Raw genomic sequence first — 26699 nt, forward strand, 5'->3', positions numbered from 1 at the left:
CAGATGGTGCCCACGCATCTTTCACTTTTTAAACTTCTGAGATTAGGACACGGTTCCCGTCCTCAGTGATCACAATGGCAATAATAATGGAAATAGGAACCTCAGGCCAGGGTCAGTGTTACCTCTGGCCAGTGGGTCCAGAAAATTATTATAATTTCAGCCCCAATTTCTGGAATAAGCAATCCCTCCCCAACCCCACAACTAACGTGTAGTCCTGCTTGGAAATGCTGTAAGGACAGAGGTTCCCATCTCGGATACTAGAAGGAGTCTACCCACAGACAGGGGGCAGGTGTCTTTGTGCCCAGAGCTCAGTCCTCTGAGTTTCACCTTCCCGAGGTCTCCTCGCTTCAGTTCCTGTTGTCTCGCCCCTCGTGGCTCCCAGGAATGACTTACTACCACTTCACTGATCAAGTCCAGATATGAATCACAGACCCATTCCTCACCTTCTCTGACACAGTGGAGACCATCTGGGTCTCTCCAAAGGGCTCTTCCAAACTCTCAGGGAGAAGACAGGGAAATAAACACAGCAACTACAGGGAGGCTAAAGAATCAGGCTTACAGAGCCCGAGCCGGCTGTCTTCTGTGCCTTCCAGAAGCTGTTCTTTTCCACCAGCCACCAGGGAGAGCCTGCCTGCAGCTCCAACAGGCTCCCACCATTTCTACAGCCGCCTTCCCTGCACAGGTAAGACCTTCTTCCAAGGTCTCCATCTGCCGCGATGTGGGAGACACCTTCTCACAACCCACCCCTGGAAACTCCATCTTCAAACATCTGTGGTCAAGGCTGGGAAGACAGAGCCCCCTTCCATGGCCACTGAAGGCCACTGACCCTCCCAGGGCTGAGGTTCTGTCTGAGGGAATCACCTTCCCCGCTTCGGGTAACCAAGAGCAGCAATGGCCTGGATATCACGGGAGATGCTGTCCCTCTAGAAGGACTGTAGCTTCGTCTTCACTAGTCCCTCACCGTCCCCACAGCATAACAGGCTAACACCCCCAGCATTCACACAGCAGGATCCACACGCACAAGTCATGAGCAGGTGTTTCCGCCAGGAAATTACCATGAACAAGATGGAGGCGAAGTTCACCAAGTAACCTGGGAGACGATCTTTCCAGGTCAGCTTGTCTTCGTCATCCTGGGGAGAAACAGGGCAACAGTGACCATCAGATGCCACAAATATCAGATACAGAATGTCCCTCAATTTTCCATAAATGTGAACATTATTAATCATTCGTCACTCTATTTAGGTATTTTTCTAGTCTGTGATGCCTTACCCTACACATCAACAACAGCCCTCCTAATTTTGTGATTTTTAGGTAGCCTGGAAAATCTGCGGTGAAAAGAGGACAATATTTGATTTCAGCCTCATACTGGGCTCAAGTTTTAGTTCAACCACTCATCAGCGGTGCGATCTTCGATGTGTCTCTTAACGTTTCTTCATCTGTAAAGTGGTCACACTCGTGAACCCCATCCTGGCTTACGTACAGGATGGTTTTATCTGTTTCATTTTTATTTTAGTGAGAAGCAGGTGAAAACGAGACAGATGACAGATACAAATGACCACTGGGCAGCATCCTAAAACAGATCATCATTTAAATCAAACATCAACCATTGACCTTCGATCCTAAGTGTATAAATTACCCACAATTCTTGTTGTTCAAAGAACCTGTATGTATTGTCATCTGTTTCCTCCAAAACAACTGTTCTCCCCTGGTCACAAATGCAGACAGTTCAAGATGCAGGTTAGGCTGATGCCTTGCTGTCAGTCTGGCTGAGAACCAGACTGGATCCAGTCCACAGGCTGCTCTCCTTGGGACCGCCATATCCCTGCCCACATCCTCCTTCAGCACCCCCTAAGGACCCTCATCTGGTAGGGTGATGCCAACAAGGTATGAGTGGTTAAAACCTCTGCCGATTAATATCCACATAATCTTAGCCCAGGCACCTGATTTATCTGAACTGCAGTTCTTTAAAATTATAATTGATACAGTGTCCTGCTGACACTGTATCAATTCAAGGTTGCTGTGGAGACCATCTGAAGCCACGTCGGGGAGGATGCCAGGAAAATGGCAAAGCCCTCCATGCTGGCGAGGTCGGGCCCCCTGCATTTCTGTAGCGTGTCTGAATCTAAGTCAGCAAGTGCAGAGTTCCAGGGCCTGCTCGGTTTCTCTCTTCCCTCCTCGTCACGATTTCAGAACACACCTGATCTAGCTCTAGCAACAGCGCCATCTAGTCTTTGAAAGCCTGTGCTGTAAGCGAAGGGCCTTCTTGGCCTCGAGGGCTTCTTTCTAAAAATCTCTGTGTGCCCACTGTGTGCAAACCTTAGGGCCAGGCACAGTGGGGAGACAGAGAACAGTGGACATGGTCACTGCCCCTGGGGGGCTCCCAGTCTAATGAGATGGTGACACCCACACACCAAAAAAGCTTGCCAGTTTGGGAATCCAGGTTATCCTGGGAGTGAGCCTGCGGGGGATTTGAGGAAAGGAATGGTGTGTCTTTCCCATGGCGTGTCTGGAGCTGAGCACAGGGTTGAGCAGGCTTACAGGGGGGTGGAAATGAGCGTTAAGGCTGCAGTCATTCGGTAACGAGCGCTTTCATTTACTCGTGATGTCAACAGGGATGCTCGGCTCCTCCTAGACCCTGATAGGATCAGGTCTCCAGACGCTGTGCCCAACAGACTTTCTATCACACAATGAGAACAAGGTCACTGCAAGTCGTGACCATGCACAGGTGGAACTATGAAAACCTATTACTATTAGGACTGAAGTGAGTCTTCCAAATGAGGCCAGACATCAAAAGGGGCTAGCACGCCTTCCTCTTTTCTTCCAGTATTCGTTCTGAGTGTCACTCACACTAGTGGTATTTTCCTTTAAGATTCTGATGAGGAAAACTGAAGATGGGCAGGTAGATGATAACTCCGTAGGGAATATGAAAAGAAGTAGAGGGGTGTGTGGTGGAGCTCGTCCTGAGGCCTCTCTCACTACAGCTGAGGTTTGGATGACTCTCTGACTCTTTTCCTGCTCTCTGGCCTGGGGATGAGAGGTTCTGCCTCAAAGATCAGCAAACCAGGTGTGCTCAGAAATACCAGCGGTGTGGAGGGAAGGGGGAACTCCAGTTACCGGTTCTGTGTCACCAGTTCCTCCCCAGTGGGGCTCCCTGAGTGGCGAGCAGGGCAAGGAGAGGTAAAAAAAAAAACCTGTGCTTGGCCCGTGAAATGAGAAATGGAAATGGAAAGGGCGAGAAAGCAGTCAGTAAGGATGAGCCCAAGCTCAGAGTGGTCCTCAGGGACGAGACGGACAGTCCTGGAAGAAATGGGGGGAAGGGAAATACAAGCAGACAGCAGGAAACATGGCCCCAGATGAAACGCGCTCAGAAATAAGTACAATCGCAGAGGATGACTAATGAACCCGAGGGAGGGGCCCGGCGGCTGAGATGTTTTAGCTAAGGTTCCTGCCAGGTGTCGTCCACCTCCTTCAGGCCAGGGACCAAGCGGGATGAGGTGTCTTCAGACCAGCCTCTACCCCGCAGTGACAACTCTGTCCTGGAGAATGAGTTTTGGTTCTGTTCTACTCAACGAACGTGGTCTGAGTGCCTGGGATGGGCCGGGCTCTGTGCTGGATGCAGAGGACACAGAGGGGAGAAGTCTCTGCCCTGCCCAGAAGGAGCTCCGTTGCCACCCACAAAACACGGAGAAGGATTTCAGAAGCTAATCCTCGTAAGGAAGGTGGCGTCATTATTTTGCATAAAAATGAGGCATAACTAAAAAGCAACTGAATTCGACATCCTCTCAAAGCAACTATATACATGTTCTGGTATTTGCTGAAAAATCACTCTCCACCCACGTTTACACCAAAGAGCCCTTTTTCCTAGAAGTGATAGCTTCCAACATACACACAGTTCTCCTGCATTCAGACACTTTCCAAACACAAGCGCTGAGAGAACACAGAGATTACGGACTGCCTTCCAAGCTCCCGAAGTTACTAGTAAAGATGACAGTGAGTCAAGTGGCCTTTATGTATAATAACTGGCTCTGGTAACAGAAGCTAATTAGAATCTCCAGTCACTGGCACATGAAAGACGTGCAGACACATGGCAAAATACCATCCAGTTAACTACGCTCTGCGTGAAAGTCACATGACCAGTTTATGAGATGGTGGAAGAAAAGCAGACCTTGCAACCAGAACTTCTGAATTCAACTCTTGGTTCTAATACTTACTAGTCAAGTGACCTTGGGAAATTCCCAGAACCTCCATTTCCTCATCTGTAAAGTAATTACATTCCTTATCTGTAGAATGTATAAATGGTAACATCTATTGCACCAAATTGCTATGTGTTTTATATTAATTAGCCAACCCTGATTGGGAGGGGCAAGCCAGTGCACCTGCAAACACAGGTAAGCGAGAACTCTCAGCCCCTCCCTCTCCTTTTAACACAGAGATGATAACACTTGTCCCACCGACGTGGCAGAGGTCATGTGCGGTCCCATGGTTGAACGCCTGGGAGAGAGCTTTGTCAACTCTAAGGCTTCACACAAAATTAAGGTCTCATCAGCTTCACAATAATTTCAGAAGCAGGTGGTTAGGAAGCACTCAGCTAATTCCCCGTTGTTAAGCCATGAGCCTAGCTGTCGTCCATGCTCGCGTCCTTGTCCCTGGACTACGGCTCCCACTTCTGAGTCTCCAAACAGGAAGCAGCACGACGACACTCACATAAAACCACACAAGTGGCCTTTTGACAGACTGGATGGCTGGAAATGCAATCACTGTAAACGCAGTCGATGAGACTACTATTCAAGCAAACCCCTTGGAGGGCAACCTTGAAAAGTGGCCCATCATCCCTGAGTTGGTATTTTTTTCAATTAAGGTATGAATTTACATATAGTAAAATTCACTTTTATTAGTGTGCCGTTCTGCGCGTTTTGATAAACACGTATGCACTGTCATGTAACCATGACCACAATCAAGATACAGGACCATCACCCCCTCAATACTGCCCACGTGTCTCTCTGTGGTCCATCACCTCCCTTAATCTCCAGCTCCTGGCAAGCCCTGTTCTCTGTCCCTTTAGCGTTGCCTTTTCCAAAATGTCATGGAAGTAAATTCACACAGTCTGGACCCTTCTGAGTCTCACTTGGTGCACTTGCTGCACTTTTCTCACTTAGTGCACTGCATCTGGGATTCACCCCTGCTGCATTCCCAGAAAGGTGTTCCTTCTTAGGGCTGAGTACTATTTCACTGTATGGACGTGCCATGTTTCATTTAGCCACCCCTGGCTGACAGATGTTTGGATTGCTTCCAGTTGTTGGCAATTATGAAGAAAGCTGTTGGAAGTATTTCTGTACTGGTTTTGGTGTGAGTATAGGTTTTAGGGAAATACCAAGTAGTGGAAATGCTGAATCATGGGTTGAGTGTATATCTGGTTTATAAGCAACCGCCAGACTGTTTTCCAAAACGGCCATGCTATTTTTGCATTTTCACCAGGAACATATGAGAATTCCTTCTTCTACTTTCTTTGCTTTAAATAAACTTTTCTATTTTAGGATAGTTTTAGATTTACAGAAAAGCTTCAAAGACGGTACAGGGTATGTGTGTGTGTGTGCATATATGTATGTGTGTGTGTGTGTGTGTGTGTGTATATACACACACACACACACACACATACACACACACTCTGCACCCAGTTTTCCTATTACGTTAGTATGAGTACATTTTTTGCAACCAATGAACCAATTTTGTACATTATTACGAATTAAAGTTCACACTTTATTTGGATTTTCTTAGTTTTCACTTAATATCCCCTTTCTGCTCCAGTCCCATCCAAGATTCCACATTATATTTAACCACCAAGTCTTCTTAGGCAACTCTAGACTATGACGGCTTCTCAGGCTTTTCTTGTTGTTGATGACCTTGTCATTTTTGAGAAGCATTGGTCATGGATTTTGTAGAATTTTCTTCAATATGGGCTTGTCTGAAGTTTTTCCCCTAATTAGACTGAAGTTATGGGTTTGGGACAGGAAGACCACAGAGGTAAAGTATCATTTTCATCTCACCATATCAAAGGAACAGGCTAGAATATGACCTGTCACTCATGATGTTAACCTTGATCGCTTGGTGGAGGTAAGTGTTCGTCAGGTTTCCCTGCTGTAAAGTTACTCTTTGCCCCCCTTCTCACACTTTACTCTTCAGAAGGAAGTCGCTATGTACAGCCCACATTTAAGGGGTAGGGAGTTATAGCCCACCTCCTTGATGGGGTAGTATCTGCAGATTCCCCCAAGCTTTTAATCCAGATTTTTATAACATTTTAGATTTACTTAAAGCAGGGCTGTAGAAAAGAGATGCCCAGTTACACCAATGTTAAGCCAGTGCAGACTGCTCTGAACTCAGTAAAGGACAATGAGGACGATAAATGCCTACTGCTCAGGAAGCATCATGCCTGGGACAGAACTGGATTTGGGCTTCAAAGGAAACCAGCCATGGTCCTCTTTCTTTGGGGAAGGCTACAAGGGTCAGGAAGCCAAGCACCATCATCATCACCTGCCTTACCCCCTCCAGCTAATAATCAGAGGGTTGTGAATAGATAGGCTCTGGTTTCCATTAGAACGTTCAGACATCGAGCTTCTGTTCCTGCAAATATTTGGGGGGCAGTATCAAGGAGAGGGAAAAATGGTGCATTTGGAAATACAAGACCAGGGCTTCATCCCTGTCTCCACCTCTTTATTAGCTGAGAAACCTTGGGCATATTATCTAATTTCTCTGTGCCCTCATAATCTCATCTTCAATCAGGCAACTGGTAAACCTGCCCTACTGAGCACTCAGTGAGTACACGACATGTGTGCTAGTACTGGGAAAATTGTAAGTTCTGTATAACTGTGACTTATTGCTACGCCTGTTTCTGTGCAGGAAGCATTCACCGAACATCAAAAGTGTGCCCTGCATTGTTCTGGCACTAGCCACTGCGGATATGGAGAAGAATGGTTCGCATTCTTTGCTCTTAGGGAATGCCCCAATCACTAAAAGAAACTGAGAAAGACAAACACAAGTTATGAGATGCTGTGACACACGTCACGGGAGCACAGAGGCGCGAGCAACTGCATCCTAGAGGGAGACGGGGAGACCCCAAAGATGAAGAGACATTCTACTTGTGATTAAAGAATAAGAGTTTTCCAGGATGGGGGCTTCCCTGGTGGGGCGGTGGCTGAGCGTCCGCCTGCCAATGCAGGGACACGGGTTCGAGCCCTGGTCCGGGAAGATCCCACATGCCGCGGAGCAACTAAGCCCGTGCGCCGCAACTACCGAGCCTGCGCTCTAGGGCCCGCGAGCCACAACGACTGAAGCCCGCGCGCCGAGAGCCTGTGCTCCGCAGCAAGAGAAGCCACCGCAGTGAGAAGCCCGCGCACCACAACGAAGAGTAGCCCCCGCTCGCCACAACTGGAGAAAGCCCATGCACAGCAATGAAGACCCGATGCAGCCAAAAATAATTAAAAAAAAAAAAAGTTTTCCAGGATGAAAAGAGAGATGAAGGTATTCCAGAGAAAGTGCCAGGTGCAAAAGCTCTGAGCTGTCATAACGCATCGTAACACACAGTACTATCCAGTGGGTCAGGGTAACGGGGGGTAGAGTGTAGACAGCAGCAGAGTTTAGGCAGGGGAGAAGGTTAACTCACTGACCTTCCTGTCTCACCTGGGGAGATGTCCCTCCTCTCCTGTTGACAGCCAGTCTCTCCACCTTTCCTTCGGATCTCATACTTTGCTCAAGGATTTCACTCCTTCTTACCTTAAACCACCCTTTAGCGTGCACCTTGAGACATCAGAACAAATTTCCGGGCTCCACCCTCAGAGATTCCGATCCAGTAGATCTGGAGCGGGCCTGAGAATCTGCATTTCTAACAAGTTTCCAGGCAATGCTGGTGCTGGTGATACTGCTGATCAGGGGATCAGACTGTGGTAACCACACTCTTAAACCATCTCCTTCCCGCTGGGCATTGCCGTGCAGCCTATAAGCACACAAACAGTAAGAGCTACCCCTTTAAATTGCTTATGATGTGACTGACCATCAGCTACGTGTCTGAGACATCTCTCGTTTAATTCTTGCAATAGCCCTTGAAGTTATATTATCCCCATTCTATAGCCAGCGGACGTGAGCTCCGGAAGGTTAAGGAACTTGGTCACAAGCTAATGAGTTGCAGCTCTGGAGTCTAGCGTGTCTGAGTCCAGGCTTGCATTCACCAGCCTCCTATGTGAGGCTGCCTCTTCAGGGCTCTGCCAGCTAAAACAATAAGTGGACCAAAGAGTAGCCACAACATAGGAAGGAAACTAGAAGAGTATTGCCACCAAAGCCTGGGGAGGGAAGGTTCAAGAAGTGGACGCACGTTTTCTTAACACATCAAGTGAGTTAAGACCGTGAAGCGCCCATTAGAATTTGCCATGAAGGTCATCTGTGACCTGTGAGAAGGTTTCAAAGGAATATGTGGGCAAAAACAACGACGGGAAAGTGGATGGAAGGGGAGGAGAGAGGGAGCTGCCGTAGTCTACTTTCTTAAGAAGTTTTGGGGAAAAAGTGTTGAGCTGAGTTCAGTACTAGTACACCCCGTCGCCATACCCTCTTCCTGGCTACAATACTGGCTTTACTGACCACCCACGTGTCGAGGACCACAGATCTTTGTCTCCAGCTCAGAGCTCTCAGCAGAGCTCCCAACTCATCTGTCCAACTGCGTAGTGGACATCTTCAGTGGGATGTCCCAAGCTCAAAATGTCCCCAAGGAATGAATCAACTCACCCCTTAAACCTCCTTCGTCTCCTTTTATATTCCCTAACTCAGTGCACTGAACCTTTGAGCAGACAGAGCCAGAAACTGAGGCACTCACTTGGGCTACTGTCTCCCACACACTCACCTCAACCAGCCTCAAGTCCTACAGAGTCTGTCCCCTTCATCAACGCACCCGCCGTCTGCCATGCCTCTCCTCTCTACCGCCAGTGCCGACGCCACAGGTCGGGCCCTGCGCATCTCCAGCCTCATTACCCTCTATAAATTTTTCTGTAACTGTTGATTTTCTTGCTCCCTCACAGACTGTCAGCTCCAGGAGAGCAGAGGACAGGTTTTATTCATCTCCACATACCTAGCATTTAAGCACAGCGGCAGGTACACAGTGTAAGCTCAATAAATGTGCAATCAGTGTGTCTCCTGTCAGTTCATGAGCCTCAACTCTGAAAGCAATCTTGGGGACAGTTAACCAGCCTCGCCTGGGTCCCTCTCTGTGCCAGGTGGCAAGCAGGGCATGGCCTGGACACTATTAGAATTCCTGAGGCCAATGGTAGGTGGGAATCTGATGGCTCCTCATCCCTGTCTTCTGGGACACTTCGTCTGCCTTGATTTCCTAAGACAAGGGGTCCAACCATTACAGCAGATGGAGGTCTCCTATCAACCTGGAAGTAAGTGAAGCCAAACCCTGTTCTGGTCAAGGGGAAAAAACATGGAGAACTGGGGACGGGAAGGGTGGGCGGTGATGGGGTCTGGGTGGAGAACTAAAGAAAAGTCTTGATCCGGGTTCAACTGTGTCTGAGTAAGGGTCAAATTGCAGTCGCTTGTTCCAGTGTCACTATCAAGGATATAAGCTCTCAAGGTTGACAATCACCACTCCCGAGTTTCTGTGCCGGCTGCCTCCACGATGGGTCAAGTTGGGCCTGGCTGGTTGGAGGAGACAAAAATACATGGAAGATGCGGAGGATGGTGGATCGAGAAGGGGCGAAACACTCGGAAGAACGGGATGATGAGAAGAAGTGCAAGGTACTTTTCCACCGGACGGTCCTTGGGACACTGTCAGAGACGAGAATCCAGGAAGACCCAGGGACTCCTGGGCTCTGGGAGCAGGTGAGGGGCCACTGCATGGTCTGCTGTGTGGCTACAGGTCTCAGGGTTAATGAACGTTATGCATTTTCATTTCTCAGGCCCACTGAGAGCATCCCTTTGTGTGGGGGACCCCTCAGCACAGTTTCAGAGGAGGATTAATAATTGAGGCAGCCAATGTCATAAATTCAGCCACTCCCAGGATGGCAGGTGTTAGAGGGCGGAGATGGAATTCAGGCCACTCCCACTAAATAAAAGCTATAAACGGGTAGGAGTTATGCTGTAAATTTCTGGAGCCCACCAGACATATGTTAAATAAAACAAAGAAGAAAAGGATAGTGAGGTTCAGGGCTGGGGCCAGCCATCTGTGAAATGGGACCATAAAATTGCATTTGTGAAAAAAAATTCTTTGCTCATTTATTGGCTTTCTCTCCTTCTCCTCATTCCCTTTTTCGTCCTCCTTGCTAGAGCTGGGCATCCCACCAACCTGGTTAGAAGAGCCAGTGGTGCCCCAGGAGCCTCTCAATGTCTAGACTGGAGGCAGCCGCCTGGGGTGGATTCCCAGCTTTTGAGCTTATTGATTCTGTGACCTCAGGCATAGTGCCAACTTCTCTGCATCTCAATTTCCTCATCCCTAGAAAAGAGATCCAAGAGTACCCACCATACAAGATTGCTGCCGTGAAGATGAAATGAGGTGACACGTGGCAATGTGCATAAAACTGTGCCTGGCACGGGTACCTGGCAGCTACACACAAGCGTAGGTAACCCAACACTTGTTACCTAATGTCACCATCACCATCATTATTGTTTCATGCACCACGGACCCTGGCCCTAAGCAGGACACATTAAGTGAAGTTTCCTTGTCAAAGTGACGTGGAAATCCCAAGTTCAATTTGGGCAACGCTTCCTACGGCACAGGTCCGGGGGCCACTCTTCCTGTTCCGAAGCCACATAACTGTCCTGTGTGACCTGGTCCCACTCTGCCCTCAGACACAGCTGTTCAATGCTCCCTCTGCTGGGTGAGTCTCCAAGACCCCTCACAAACAGCATCTACTGTAGAAACAGAGATCCCACCAACTTCACCACCTTCTCTCTCTCTCTAGTTCTCTCTCCTAAAATAGCTCCTCCTCCAGAAGTCTTCATGGCCTGATCACAAAAGTGAGGCCAGCATTGGACCGCACATCCCTCCCCTTCACTGACCCTGGGCCCCCCTGCAACTCCTGTCACCATGATATCAGTCCCCGGCATGGCGTTGGTCCTCACAGCCCAAGCACACACAGCCTCTTGGGCTGAGAACCTCCAGGTCCTACCCCTCAGCCCTGTGGGCTTACCTGACCCCCAGAGTCATCTAGAGATAGAGACAGACTTTTGGGAAGGGCCTCAACCTAGGAAGGCAATCCTGGCAAAGGAGTACAAGGCAGTCACGTGGCACGGCACCAAAGGCTACAGGCATGGATGAAGCCCAGGGCAGAACGCAGTGTAATTTGTGGCTCAGATGGAAAACATTCTTTATTCCTCCCACGGCTGGTATTTTAGCAGACACAGACACACAGACTCTGGTTCCCTCCCTCCCCTCCTGAGGTCCAGCCTGCTTACTCTGCGCTCCCTCTGCCCTCCCAGACGGCTTGCTGTTTCCCTTCTTCTGTTTCCCAGCAGGCAGCCTTGGCCTTCCTAGGTTCCAGTACTAGGCTGGGCGTCTCTCCCTCCCTTACCCCAATCCCAATTGTCCTATCGGGTGCCCAGCCTGGATTCGGAGACTGCAGACACCCCCTCGCCACTCACTCTCTGAAGGGGATCCCCTTTCATATTGTGGTAGTGGAAAAATGGGCCTCAGACAGGCTGCCTCTAACAACGTATGAGAGCGCAGGGCAGCCAAGTCATTGCCCCTCTCCAGACCTCCTTGCCTGTGAAAGGAGGAGGCTGGGCCAAAGCCATCATCACCCTCTGCGAGTACCATATGCCTGAAGCCTTAACGTATGACCTTATCTAGAACATCACACAAAGACCGAAGCCAAATGACCATGGACTCAGGGGCTGGAATACATCTAACCCCAATGCCGTGGCCTCCGAGGCTTTGACATGACCTGGACTCTGGCCCCTCTCGAGCCTCATTTCCGACCATTCAATCCCTTCTTACTCCATTCCAGCCACACCGGCTTCCTTCTTGTTCCTGTTCATTGAACATGACAAGCTCAAGACCATGATAAGATTTCTCCTCTTCCACCTCTTTACCCGGCTGGGTCCTCTGCTCCGTTCTCAAATTCTAGCATCGCCCCTCCAATGAGGTCTTTCCCAATGCCCCTGCCCATCCCCTGGCCCTTATTATTCTCTATCACCACTATCACTATCTGAAGTTAACTCACGTATTTATTTATCTTCTCTCCGCCTCCTTTAGGGAAACAGAAGCTCCATGAGGACAGGGAACCTCTGTGTGTAGCTCCCCACTGGACCTCCAGTGCTGAGATCAGCCTGGCTCGTGGAATGCATTTGCAGGTGTGGCTCAGTGGGTGAGTACTGACTTGGAAACAACAGCCTAGCTCATCTAGGTGCAGTGTTTAGTCTCTGGTGGGTCAAATCTAGTTTCACACAGGAAGAGCCCACAAAACAATTCTGTGCCCCTGCTTTGGGTTACGATGCACTAGTGCCAAAACCTAAGGAGAAAATGCAGGTAGTTCATGGTAGCCTTTCCCCACTTTAAGAATAATAGTCAAATGCATGTCCTATTCACAATAGCCAAGACATGGAAACAACCTAAATGTCCATCAACAGATGAATGGATAAAGAAGATGTGGTACATGTATACATACAATGGACATACAATACAATACAATACATTACAATACAATGGAATATTACTCGGCCATAAAAAAGAACAAAATAATGTCGTTTGCAGCCATATGGATACAACTAGAGATTACCATACTAAGTAAGTCAGAAAGAGAAAGAGAAATACCACATGATATCACTTATCTGTGGAATCTAAATATGACACAAATGAACCTATCTCAGAAACAGAAACAGAATCAGGGACATAGAGAAAAGACTGGTGGTTGCCAAGGGGGAGGGGTGGGGGGGGTTGGAAGGGGATGGTTTGGGAGTTTGGGATTAGCAGATGCAAACTAGTATATATAGGATGGATAAACAACAAGGTCCTACTGTATAGCACAGGGAACTATATCCAATCTCCTGGGATAAACCATAATGGAAGAGAATATTTTTTAAAAAGAATGCATATATATGTACACCTGAGTCACTTTGCAGTACATATGGCAGTAATTAACTGAGTCATTTTGCTGTACAGCAGTAATTAACATAACATGGTAATTCAACTATACTTCAATAAAAAATAAATTTAAAAAGATAGTCAAGTACATGTCCCACGGGCATGTGCCGATAAGGACAGCATTTTGCAAGCAAAACGATACAGGGAAGAGTATCAGTCTGAGTGGTACTCAGCTGTGCTCCGACCCACCCCCTGCCTCTAGGCAAGGAGGGCATTGCCATCCCGGGCTCGCTATGAAGACCTGTGACAGAGACCCTTCAGTCACGGAGCTCCTTCTGGCGTGTCTTGTCCTTTTAGGTCACACACTATTTCTCAGTCTCACCAACAAGCCTCCAGCTTCAATGTGGGGCCTTCTCCTTACGTTCTAGCCCACGGAATGGAAAACTGACCTGTAGAACGTTTGTTTACAAATTGGAAGTTGTTCACGAAATCCCCCTTTTCTTGCTCTCTTCAGGCGCAATACTTGTAATTCCAATTTTTTTCCTACTAAACAGATATGGAAGGAAATCCACGGCCCTGCATCCCTCTCTGCGTCTATTCCCTCTGTACCACAATGATGCTCTAAGGGGGTAGCCACACCTTACTGTGCTGGGGGGCCTGGGAAAGAAGCAGGCCGTGAGCCCTGGAGGACAGAAAGAAGAGAGCTGGTGGCCCAGCCCCCAGCAGAGGCTCAGACCACAAAGAGGACAGGCTGCCGCTGTGCAAGGGGGAGGTTTTGGAACAGGACGTCCAGGGCAATGTCACCGGTTCCCACATTGGCCGCTCGTCAGCATCACTTAGGGGACTTCTCAAAATACTCTGATTCCTGGCCCGGCCCCACATCTACTAAATCAGAATCTTGGGGGTGACAGAATCTGTTTCTGAAAATGCTTTATGGGTGATGCTACAGCTCAGCCCAATTAGGGAAATCCTGTTCTTGGAGACTCGCCCCCTCCCCTGCTGTGTTTGCTCCAGGGTCTGTATTCCTGTGGCTTGTCCCTCTGTGAACAGATTCTTCAAGAGGAGCTCACAGGGTAGAAACAAGCCTGGAGACAATCCCTCATGTGCCGCGTGGGCACAGAATTCCTCACATCAGCGGCATTGCCGGCCCCCATCCACGCCCCTCTCCCACCCCCATCCGCAAGCCGGTTGTGGGGCTAGAGCTGCGCTGATCACGCTCGAGTCCAGGGGAAACCTTCAGGCCTATGTGCTGTCCCGGTAGCTCAAGGAGTCAGAAGGCAAGAACTGAGGGCAGGAGCATTGCCTGGTCACCGTCCACGCTTGGGGCCAAGAGCCAAGGCGCACTTCGATTATCAAACCAGTTGTTTGACCTGTCACACAAGCCGGGACAGCATCTCATTACCTCACTTAATTTATGCAGCTACCTTACATATCGTGCATTTATTGGGCTTTAAAATTCCCCACTATGCACAAAGCACCTTATAGGGTACCTGTTAAGAGATGCTCACTGCCCTCCACTCAAAGCAGACGTGTGAAAAAAATGACATCAGGGGCTTCCCTGGTGGTGCGGTGGTTGAGAGTCCGCCTGCCGATGCAGGGGACACGGGTTCGTGCCCCGGTCCGGGAGGATCCCACATGCCGCGGAGCGGCTGGGCCCGTGAGCCATGGCCACTGAGGCTGCGCGTCCGGAGCCTGTGCTCCGCAACGGGAGAGGCCACAAGAGTGAGAGGCCCGCGTACCGCAAAAAAAAAAAAAAAAAAAGATTATTATGCCCTTGCAAGATTTCACCTGCAAAGGAATAAATCACGAACCTCGCCAATATCCATGTGTTTTGGCCAGAAGAGTAAGGACGCTTTGTCCCTTGTTCTGTTACAACATCCATCAGTTCTGGCCTCCGCCATGGTCAGACCTGTCACTGTGATACCACGGGTAGGCAGTTAGACGATACACAACTGAAACAGTGTTTGTTTTTCACTAGGACTGCATAGGAAACACATTTTCAGCAACTTGCAGCAACAGTTAACTGGCAAGAAGACACTGTCATTAACTCTCCTCAGGGTGTTTGGTGATGCTGAATGCCGCCAGCAGGCAACGTCTGGTTTTGGTTTGGTTTCAGATTTTGTTAACTGACAGAGAAGAGTGGTTCGTTGCTCTTCCTCTTCATTAAAAAGAAGGGACAAACGGAAGGGGACCCCAACAAGGAAAACCGGGTAAGACGCACAGAAGCACTTCCTGGATCTTCCTCAAACCTGGGGTTACCCGGTCAAGGGAGGAGGCCTCCACCATCCTTCAGAAGAAGAGTCATCTCCAAAGCACTTCCTGGAGACACAGCCAGAGCCATCGTAACTTACATACACCGTTCACTAACCCGTTCTGAAATTAATAAGTGAAATAATCCCTGAAAGGGGTCGTTCATTCCCCGCACACTGTAGGTGAGCTGCGATCCTGCCCCAGCCACGCATGCCTTTTCTTGGGGTCCAGGGCTCTCCTTGGCCAGGAATCAGCTCTGTCCTGCCAGGCTGAGGACACCCTGGCCAGAGCCAGGACAGTGACAGAGTCCGTCCTCGGCACGGTCAGCTTCAGCTGGGTTCAACAGCTCCAGGCACAGAGAGGGAAGTGCGGCCAAAGAGAGGAAGACAAATCCAGAAAGGGGAGGATGTGGGGAAGGATGGATGCTCTGTGGTTGGACGCGCAGGCGGCCCCTGCTTGGCCTCCCCCTCGGTCATGGTCGCCCCCTGCCCGGGGCGAGGCTGTGCACAGAGGAGGCTACTGAACGGGCTCAGGGCGTGCAGGCCACGGCCTGGGAGGGCGGATCCGGCCTCCACGAACCCAACTCGGGCCCCAGCGGCTGCTGCGTGTGACTAGCTACCCCGCTGCGGGGCAAGAAAGGGAAGGCCAGCAGAACCCCCCACCGACGCACCTCCCAGAACTCATCCTGTCCCCTCTCCACACACAGACTTTGTCATCATCCCCCTCTAGCCCTCTGTTCAGCACTGAGTTCTGAGGATTTATTTTTGACCCTCAAAAGGGGTTATGATATGTTCATAGGCTGGTGAGGTCAAGCCTCTCAGATGTCACTGGTGTGGTGGCCCTACCTGCCCAGGCAACTGAGAAGGGGCCCTGACAAGTCCTGTTACAATAATTTTATAAACATCTACTGTGTTCCAGGGACTGTGCTATGGCCTTTGTGCTCCAGGACTGTCAGTGCTGTGACAGAGACAGATGGGTAGACAGTCACAGTGCAGTGGAGTAGTTGCTAGGATGTGGCCATGCCCAGGATGCTGTGGGAGCCTGGCGGAGAAGCTCCCAACTGCTGCGTCTTTGTAAAAGATTCAGGAAAATGCATGTGTCAGTGGTTATGTGTAAGTGTGTACGTGCATGTACACACACGCACCATCATGCTTGGTGCTCTGGGCGTGCCCAGAACAATGACTCTACCTAGCTGGGGTAGTGGTCCAAGACTGGTAGTTCTACCCATCTCCTCGTCCATCCACCCCCTCATCCATCCATCCACCCCCTCGTCCATCCACCCCCTCATCCATCCATCCCCTCATCCATCCATCCCCTCATCCATCCACCCCCTCATCCATCCACCCCCTCATCCATCCCCTCATCCATCCATCCCCTCATCCATTCATCCCCTCATCCATCCACCCCCTCATCCATCCATCCTTTACTGTGTGCTTACTAAGTTACAGGTACTTTTCAGGATTCTTTATGTATCTGATCTCATTCATTCCTCCCAATAACTTTATGAGATAGGAATTATTAGTGCTATTTTATACCCAAAGAAACTAGGATCCAAGAAGGTTAGTTACTTGACGGGGGTTACACTAGTGCCCTAGTAAACAGCTGAGCTGGGATTTTAATCCAGATCTGAATAATTCCAACCTAATGGGTTTTTTTTAGTTCTTCTGCATTCCCCATACCGTGTTCTTCAGAAAATTGTATTTTTCAGGTATTTGCAGATGTTCCACACGGACAAACTTTCTTTTTTAGGATTGTAATGGCCAAGACATACCAGAGGCTCGGAGAAGTCCTATAGTACCTTTGTTTAATCCAGCATTCACAGATTCCACTGGTCATGGAACTTCTTTGGTAACAAACTAGCCAGTTCCAAGGTAGTTTGAGAAAAGTTGCTTGACCCCCTTACCTGACCTAGGCTCCTGACCTAGGACTCCTGCCCCCAGCAAGGTATTTTTTCCTTCTGCCAACAAAGAATGACCTGACCTTCAGCCAATCAACAGCTCTGTGATGCTCTCCTTCCACAGACCCTGCACCTCTGTCCTCTCCCCGCGCATCTGTATGAGGGTAAAGGGCCCAGGAGACTGTGCAGAAGTGACAGGTTTGGTCTGCAAGTCAGCGCTGCACGTCCACTGGAACCTTCTCATCTCACCTCCCGGCTCGGAGCCGTAAGCGGTTACTGGCCCAGGATGAGAACCATCTTCCTGGTGGTTCTCGCCTTACTCCCCACCGCAGACTCTCCTGCGGGGCTGTCCAGACGACAGCCTTGCCTTCTACGCTCGGTCTCTCCACTCCCAGCTTCAGCCTTGGGAGAGGAGCTATCTGGACTTATCTCGCAAGTTTCCCTTTCCATCCTTCTCACAGTTCTCTCTCTCTGAAAAAAGAGACAAGACAGGCAGGACCAATGTAGGCATGAGCACCCCAGGCTCAGAAGGGATTCTACTTGCTGCCCCATAGAGACCGGGCCCTGCCTCTCCCCACCCAGAGCCAGGAACCAGGGCCCAAGGGTGACACAGTGACGTGTCGGCCTGGGGGAACCTCCCTCCCCCATCCTGCGGTTGCCCCACGTTCCCACCCCCCGCCTCCCCCCGAGAGTCAGCGCACATCATCTCCTCGGGCTCCAGGCCCTGACTCACTGCAGTGCCTTGAAGTCACTGCCTGGGAATCTGCAGCCTCAGCTGCTCCAACCAGGCCCGCTCCTCTGCACCACAGGGCCCAGCCGCCTCCCTGCTGTCCGCTAGCGGATTGTCTTTTCCAATGAGCTCAAGTCACCCTGAATGTGTAACCCCCAAGAGGGGCTGGAGTTGGCCTCCAGAACGTGCACAGGGCATCCCTTTACCTAGTGAACAAAATGCACAGCTGAACACGTGAGCTTGCACTCCCCCGGGTCTCACCAGTATCCATCCTTCTCCAGGCCCCAGGAAGAGGCAACCAGGGCTCCCTGGGACCCCACACAAGCCAGAACTGAACTGAAGGGTGATGCATTACATGTTGATTGTTTCTGATACAGAACCAGAACAGTGAAGATTGAGGCTGAGATGGAGAAGGGAAATCTACCTCCCCGAAAATAGCAGGCAACCCAGAAGAAAGCTACTAGGATAACAAATGCCCGATGGAAACCAGGATATCATCCTCTCTTCCTCTCTCTTCCTCTCCCTTTCCATCCTTTTTTACCATGTAGTCAATAAATATGGATGGGAGAGAAGGAGGGAAGACAAAAGGGCAGGAAAGAAAGCCTCAACTTCTCCTGTCTGGGGGCGTCCCTGCTGTGCTCTTTTCTCGCGCTCCTTCTTGAGTCTGGGGAGAAAAATACCAGGCAGTTACCCCAGGGCTGCCCTAGAGTTGCAGGCTCGCTGTCACCACTGGTTGGTGTTAAGGACACATTCTTGAAGTGAGGTTCTAGCCCCAGCTCTGCAACTGATTTGCTCTGTGACCATTCGTGAGCCAGAAGGAAAAAAAATATTAAGTTCCTCACCAAATTTCACCTTGAAAAGTAAAATGATTTTCAGAACTATGCTCATTAGTATATCATCTCCTTTTTACCCCCAAAGTTTCCGGTTCCCCCCAACGCGGGCCACTGATATGTTGTCTAATGAAAACCCTTTGGTGGTTGTGTGGTAAAGAATTAACCTCAACCAAAGAGAGGTCAGGCCTTCGCCCTCAGCTCCTGGGAGGTGATCTCCAGGCTCTTAGAATGCCGCACCTGATGGGAGTGTCTTTGTTTGCCTGGGGGATTTGGCCACCAGACAGTCCAACAATGCGATCTATGATGGGGGTCTCTGGGCCGCGTCGTATCAGTTCTACCCCCAGATGCCCAGAGACTCAAGGACAGCCATGCAGATGGCACGTAATTAAGCCCCAATAAAAACTCCAGACACCAGAGCTCAGGGGGGTTCCCTGGCTGTCAATTCTTTGCATCATCACACACTGCTGCTGGGAAAGGTACACCGTCCTGACACCATGGGGAGAGGACGGTGGTGCTCTGTGTGTTGTACTTTCTTGAACTCCACCCATGAGCTTATTCCTTGGCTGATGTCAACCTGTATCCCTTCCCTCTAATAAACCATAACTGCGAGTATAATATTTTTCAACAAATACTTCTAGCGAGTTACCAAGCCCAAGGATAGCCTTGTGGACCCCCGAACCTGCAACTGGTGTCGGAAGTGAGAGTGGTCTCACGCAGATCAGGCCTCCTAACTTTACACTTGGCTGACTCTTCCCAGTTGGCCTTGACTTTTACGGCAGATAATATTAATAGATTAGTAGGTGATGCCTCCACTGGTGGAGGCTTTCTGAAACTAGTGGTCTGTTAAACTGACTTCATGAAGACTCTTCATTCGTGAAGAGATTGTACAGACATCCTTAAACCTAGTAATCAGCTTTTAGAATTGTGTAAATCCAAGCACAGATTGCCATGGTGCCAGGATTGCAAGTCTGGGGAGTACTGATAATCCTTATTAGAGGCAGCAGCTAGGAGTTCGACAAACTTCTTCCACGCGCCCTCGGCACTTAGTCTGCGCTGCTGATATACACTCTGCTTTCTGCTCTTTCTGATTACCTGTGTGTCTTGGTGCACATGAGACGGGGAGCTCCGTGAGGGCAGTGATTGCATCTTACTTATCTTGTGCTCTCTGGAAGTCAAGGCACCCAGTAACGCACAAAACATTTGATGAATTGAATTGGATTCGCTGATCTTTCCAGTTGTGTCTGTGCATAAGTGGTTATTATAGTCCCATAAACATGTTCTCTTCACACTGTGAGGCTACATAAAATTTTACAGGCCTCCTATTCCTACCTAAGAAGATATCCAAAAGGAAAAATCGACAGGGGCGGCGGAGCACAGAACCACAAACTCACGTGGGATTGCGGAGATCTGCGTTCCACGGACAGCCTCAAATTCCTTGGTGGTCACACGACCTTAGACAAGTCCCTTGACCTAAGGACTAGGTCTTCTCACCTGTGAGACACTGAGAAATACTGTGCCCTCGGGGCACCCACAGATGTCAGGAGGTAATGAGTATAAAGCTCATACTATCACAAGTTCAGATTCCACAGACATCTTCTGAGCATCTACCACCTGTCAGATACCCTAAAAGGCACTTGCACACCATTCGTCCCATTAAGTCCTCGTATTCTGGTATTGAAGGTACTAATGGGTGGGTGCAGAGGACACAAGACTGGCCAGGAGTTAGTTGATAATTATTGAAATTGGGTGAGGAAGGATGAAGGTGCATTCTATTATTTCCTCTATTTTTTGGGTGTGTTTGACGTGTTCTAATAAAACACGTTTTAAACAATCCTCTTGGCGACAATGTGAAGCGGGTCTGACGAGTCGCATGTTACCCGTGGGAAACTGAGGCTCAGCTGAGGAGACGTGTGGGTTCCACAGGATGCTGAAGGTGGATGTGGGTCTAGGAGCCAGGCTCCAGCTTCCATGCAATTTCCCACCTCCCCGCCCACCGAGCTCTCCATCTCTGGGGAGACAACGGGCCTGCGTGGCTGGCACCGGCTCGCTCAGGAAGGGGCTCTCGGAAGGTCTAGGTTTTCTTCCAGGTGGATCATGGCAAAAAAGTCAAGAGAGGGCTTCCGTGGTGGCACAGTGGTTGAGAATCTGCCTGCCAATGCAGGGGACACGGGTTCGAGTCCTGGTCTGGTTAAGATCCCACGTGCCATGGAGCAACTAAGCCCGTGCACCACAACTACTGAGCCTGCACTCTACAGCCCACGAGCCACAACTACTGAGCCCATGAGCCACAACTACTGAAGCCCGTGTGCCACAACTACTGAAGCTCACATGCCTAGAGCCCATGCTCCGCAACAAGAGAAGCCACCACAATGAGAAGCCTGTGAACTACAATGAAGATTAGCCCCCGCTCGCCACAACTGGAGAAAGCCCGCGTGCAGCAGTGAAGACCCAATGCAGCCAAAAATAAATGAATAAATAAATAAATTTATATTTTAAAAAAGTCAAGAGATGAGAGAAACAGCTTTCCACCTTTCTTTCCTGCACCAAGGACGCCTTTCCACACTTCATTAGAGAAATTCAAGGAATGTGGGGACTCCTCAAAGGCACCACCATCATCCGTGAGCATCTGCTGAGTCCCCAGGGCACTGGGCAGGCATTGCTGGAGATTCCACAGGTGTGTGACACACAGGCCTGCCCCTCAGCAACTTCCTCAGATCTGCTCGTGATATGTTTTAATTTATTAGCTAACCGTACAAAGAGACAAAAATATCACCACAGTAGTCTTCACCCTCAAAAGGATTTGCTCTAGAATGGAGAGAGAAAGAGGTCTGCCCATCGCTTCTGCAAAGGGAGAACTGTGTGTGCGTGTGTGTGTGTGTGTGTGTGTGTGTGTGTGTGTGTGTCAAGGCAGGGGGCAGATGGAGCTGAGCAAAAAGAAACACATTTCTCAAAGGCCACCCTCGGGACGTGCCTGTCTGCAGCTCTGGGGCTGTGCAGCTTTGCATTCGTTTGGAAGTTCAACCCTATGATGTATACAGTCTTCCCCAAATAACCCGTGAAGGGAAAAATAGCAGAGCGTAAGTGACACCCACGGAACTCAAAAGCATGGAGACATAGTCAACTGTTTTCTTTACTCTCATCATAGTTTGCCAAAGCCCATGTGCTACAAATCTCTCTGTTCAAGGAAAATCACCAATTGGGTTGTGTTTGCTCATCCCGCGTTTTAACTTTTTCTCAAGCTCTTGCAGCCACACATCGGATGGCCCTAGCAGAACACACCAGCGAGCGTGGAAAACGTTGCCCATCACCTCTCCAACCTCAGGAACTCCCACTGGTGCCTACTGTGTGATAAGCACTTCACACGTTACACCGGGGGTCTCCTCCTGGCTGGGGGCTGGCAGGGACAGTCCCTAAAGGTCCCCTGCACTCTTCCACTCTTAAGTTCTACCTTGCCTTCTAAGTCAATGAACTCTTCAAGCCACGCCTGGATTCTCCACGTGCCAAGTTCTCCGTGGCCCCGCCGGGGTTGTCAAGAACCAAGGGACCATCCGCAGAGCAAGAGCTGAACCCGTGACCATGCCCACCCCCCTCTAATCCAAGGACGTGTAGACATATATCAACTTTAAGATGCGGCACAAAAGTCAAAGCTAAGCTCTATAACTATGGTCCTTTGCAAGGCACGAGGTGCTGTCGGCGCCTTCTTGGGGGCGGGAGCTCTTCATGCCCCATGCGTGGGGGAAGATCACAGAGGCCCGGCAGCGTTCTGCACTCTGCCCTTCTGAACACTCTAGATGAAAAGCAGAGGTCTGGCCAGTGTGGAGTCACGCATCTATAATCCAAGGTGCACCAAAGACTGCCAGCAGCCATCAGAGGCTAGGAGAGAAGCATGGGATGGCTTCTCCCTCCAGAAGGACCCAGTTATGCCGACATCTGGATTTTGCACTCTGGCTTCCTGACCTGTGAAAGAATAAACTTCTGTTGTTCTAAACCAAAAAAAAAAAAAGGAAAGCAGAGGCCTTGGGTTAGAGAATTAATTCCTCTGCAACCATGCTTCCGTTCAGGTCAGGCCTGTGCCTAGTGTGGAAGATCCCTGACGTCAGCTACCGGGTGTAAGGGAGCCTGCTTTTTTTTTAATTTTATTTTTTTTATTGAAGTATAGTTGATTTAAAATGTTGTACCAATCTCTGCTGTACAGCAAAGTGACTCGGTTATACACATACAGACATTCTTTTTTTATATATTCTTTTCCATTAGGGTTTATCCCAGGAGACTGGACATAGTTCCCTGTGCTCTACAGCAGGACCTTGTAGTTCATCCATTCTAAATGTTATAGTTTGCATCTACCAACCCCAAACTCCCAGTCCACCCCTCCCCCACCCCCTTGGCAACCACAAGTCTGATCTCTATGCCTGTGATTCTGTTTCACAGATAGGTTCATTTGTGCCATATCTTAGATTCCACATATGGGTGATATCATGTGTTGCTTGTCTTTCTCCTCCTGACTTACTTCACTTAGTATGATGATCTCTAGGTCAATCCATGTTGCTGCAAATGGCATTATTTTGTTCCTTTTTCATGGCTGAGTAGTAGTCCACTGTATATATGTACCACATCTTCTGTATCCATTCCTCTGTGGATGGACGTTTAGGCTGTTTCCATGTCTTGCTATTGTCAATTGTGCTGCTATGAACATAGGGGTGCATGTATTTTTTTTAACATCTTTATTGGAGTATAATTGCTTTACAATGGTGTGTTAGCTTCTGCTGTATAACAAGGTGAATCAGCTATATGTATACATATACCCCCTTATCCCCTCCCTCTTGGGCCTCCCTCCCACCCTCCCTATCCCACCCCTCTAGGCGGTCACAAAGCACCGAGCTGATCTCCCTGTGCTACGCGGCTGCTTCCCACTAGCTATCTATTTTACGTTTGGTAGTGGCTCCCAGCAGCCCCAGACAGACACAGGCAGGAGGCAAGACACTAAGAGCCCCTGCAGTGCCTGCTGTTCAGTTCCAATGTCCTGGGACCGTTGTGCCCCCAGCTCAGGTCACGTCCTGCAGGCCAGGAGAGACTGCTGGGCGCTGAAGGGCCCTGAGACTGTAAAGGCAGTGATGCAGGGGGAGCAGGCAACGCAGAAGGACCGGCCGTCTTGTCCCCTGTGTGTTAAGGGTTTACTGAATTCTGTGGTGCGTCTACTGCCAGGCCTGGTGTGGTGGGAAATGACGCAATGAACTACAGTCCGCCACCTTCAATGAGCAAACCATCTGCTTGGCATCCTCTGTGAGCACCCAAGAAAGGGACTCCTCTCAGTGAAATGGGTGAAGCTTTATCTTGTTTGGGGGCAGATGGAAGGACAAGGAAACACTGAGTTTTTCTTTGCCACACGGAGATGTCTAAACGCATCAGGAGAGAGCAGAGGAATGGTGGCCCACAGGGCCCTGTGAGCACCGGGGGCCCTGACGCCATTACCAGGGTCCCCTTGAGGTACCTCCTCTCAGCTGTGCTCTGGGACATGTCTACCCTGTGGATTCTAAAGCGAATCCCGCTCCTGGATTGTAGGAGATGCCATCTCAGCTGTCTGACCTATTATCATCATAAGTCTTCTCATGCCCTTCTCTCTACTGAACCCCACAATTAAAGATGGAAAATACCGCTCAGGCAAGATCCTACATTATCTCATTAGGGGAAAACAAAAATCAAGAAACAAAGGAAAGATTCCAATGTCTCTCTCCCACTGTCAAAAGCAGAAGAACTGGCAGAGATCTGCAAGAGATTCCAAAATACCAAGGGAACGCCACGTATACTCTCTCCCCTCGAGAGACCTGAATCTGGTTGAGGAGACAAGTGAGGGCTTTAAAAACAAATCACAACAGATGCAAACAGGCAAATCAGACACTGGGGCAGGGGTCGAGGGCAGAGCCACAGAATCACCGCTGTGCTGGTCACAGAGGGGATTTTGCTGGACGACCTCAGTTGTAACCACCAGCCTCATTGTTCGTGCCCATGTCCTGATTTTCCGTTCAGAAAACAGTCACCATAATTGTATGCCCCAGAGGCAAACAGATGACTCGGGTAAGAGAATTTCAGAGGGAGGAGGGAACGAGGAGAGCTCAGTGCCGGCAGGCAGGGGAAGGGCAGGGAGGGCTTCATGGAGGAGGCCACGCCAGTGGATCATGTTTCGAGTGGGCACGCTGGCCAGTCTGGCTCTTCCAAGGCTCAGCCTCCCAGCTGTCTTGCCTCCATCCCTAGCTTCATCTCTTTTGAACCTGCTCCACTCGGGTCCTCCTTCTGCCCCCACGTGGCACAGTGTCCCAACATCTATAATTCACCGTGGCAGGTGCGAGGGTGGTTAGAGGAGAGTGTAAACATCCCCCCCCCCTTCGCCCCATCACACTCAAAGCTCAGGCAGGCCTGGCCCTTGCCCGGGGCTGCCACGCCCGATGTCCCACCCACACGCCCGCCAGGCCCTGGTGCTCTCGAGTTTGGAGCATCTGGGCCACAGCCAACAGCAGCACCACCGTCCTTTTGAGGGAAGAGAGAACCAACTCACAGATACTCATCAAGCGCCTGCCATGGGCCGGACACAGAATGTGCTGACAAACCAGAAAAGGCCTCGGCCACCGAGGAGGGGACAATTCAGCAAGAACGTGGCTGAGTCCCAAGAGCTGGTGTACAGAGGCTGGGCGCCGTGCGGGGAGCCGCCCTCTCTGCTGGAAGGGGAGCCGGCCTCCCACCTGGGGACGTCACTCGGCCATGGAGGGCAACGTCTTCCCAACAGCTCTCGTGGCCTTTGAGCCAACCTTCAACCTGGCTCGAAAAACCTCACTTCTAGGAAACCCCCACTAACCACAGTCCCTTCTAAACCCCTCTGTCCCTCTGAGCACGTGGGATGTGGCACGTCACACCCACCTGCAGGTATTTTGGGTGCCTCCTTCCCATGTGGAAAAGGCACTGCTTGGGTATCAGAAACAGTCCAGCCCCCAGGCACGGTGGACTGACCGCTACATAGCGTGCAAGTGGGCAGGTCAGGTCCCAGGGCAGCTCCCTCCCCACCCCCCGACCCGTGCAGAGCCCACCACCGCCTGCCCACTGCACCCCCAAGAAAGGAACAGCACACGTGTGTTCTCACGGGCCCCCAGCCGGCTCCGTTGCCCCTACGGAACTACTACTCACATCGTCTGCATAGAAAAGCTTCTTTATTGAAACACTAATCTCCTTATACCTCTAGCTAGGTACCACAGACAGGAATTTCCAAAGCGCTCCTTATGGATTCCAATCTAAAAAATTCCCACGTTCCTTCCTTCCTTCCCAAGCATTTATTAAGCACTTACTGTATGCTGGATTAATGGAGAGACAAAGACAAACTAGATACTTCCCGCCCCCAACAAAGGAGCATATGGTCTGGAAGGGGTAACAAACTTATACCATTAAGCAGGGGCACAAACATAGTCGAGGTTACTAACGATAAAACAGCAGTATAGGGCTTCCCTGGTGGCGCAGTGGTTGAGAGTCCGCCTGCCGATGCCGGGGACGCGGGTTCGTGCCCCGGTCCGGGAAGATCCCACATGCCGCGGAGCGGCTGGGCCCATGAGCCATGGCCGCTGAGCCTGCGCGTCCGGAGCCTGTGCTCCGCAACGGGAGAGGCCACAACAGTGAAAGGCCTGCGTACCGCAAAAAAAAAAATTTTTTTTAATTAAAAAATATAGCAGTATATTTAAGTTCTATGCAAGCACAAAGGAGGGGCAATTCATTCCGTTTAAGGTCTGGGGGCATCTTAAGGGGAGACTGGGAGCCTTTACGCCGGAGGACCACCCATCCCTCCCCAGGGCCCTCTGGGAAGCTAGCTTGTGGCACCAAAACCAGGCAGCAAGCAGGCCAGCCAAGGATGCCAGCTGCTCCGACTCCCAGGGGACTGGGTCCCTGTCACCG

At 50.2% G+C, this 26699-nt stretch overlaps 1 protein-coding gene across 1 annotated transcript in view; it reads right to left on the bottom strand.

Annotated features, from left to right (window-relative positions):
• The window catches only part of ANO2 (anoctamin 2), a gene marked incomplete at its 5' end in the record, with an annotated part of 318386 nt that overhangs the window by 89333 nt on the left and 202354 nt on the right, over window positions 1–26699 (bottom strand). Inside the window, one exon of the mRNA XM_082849511.1 lies at window positions 1056–1130. Coding sequence (XP_082705637.1) covers window positions 1056–1130 — 75 coding nt within the window. The remainder of the gene's footprint in view (window positions 1–1055; window positions 1131–26699) is intronic.

Source organism: Leucopleurus acutus (genome assembly GCF_964270905.1).
Source record: "Leucopleurus acutus genome assembly, chromosome: 11".
NCBI classification, from domain to species: domain Eukaryota; kingdom Metazoa; phylum Chordata; class Mammalia; order Artiodactyla; family Delphinidae; genus Leucopleurus; species Leucopleurus acutus.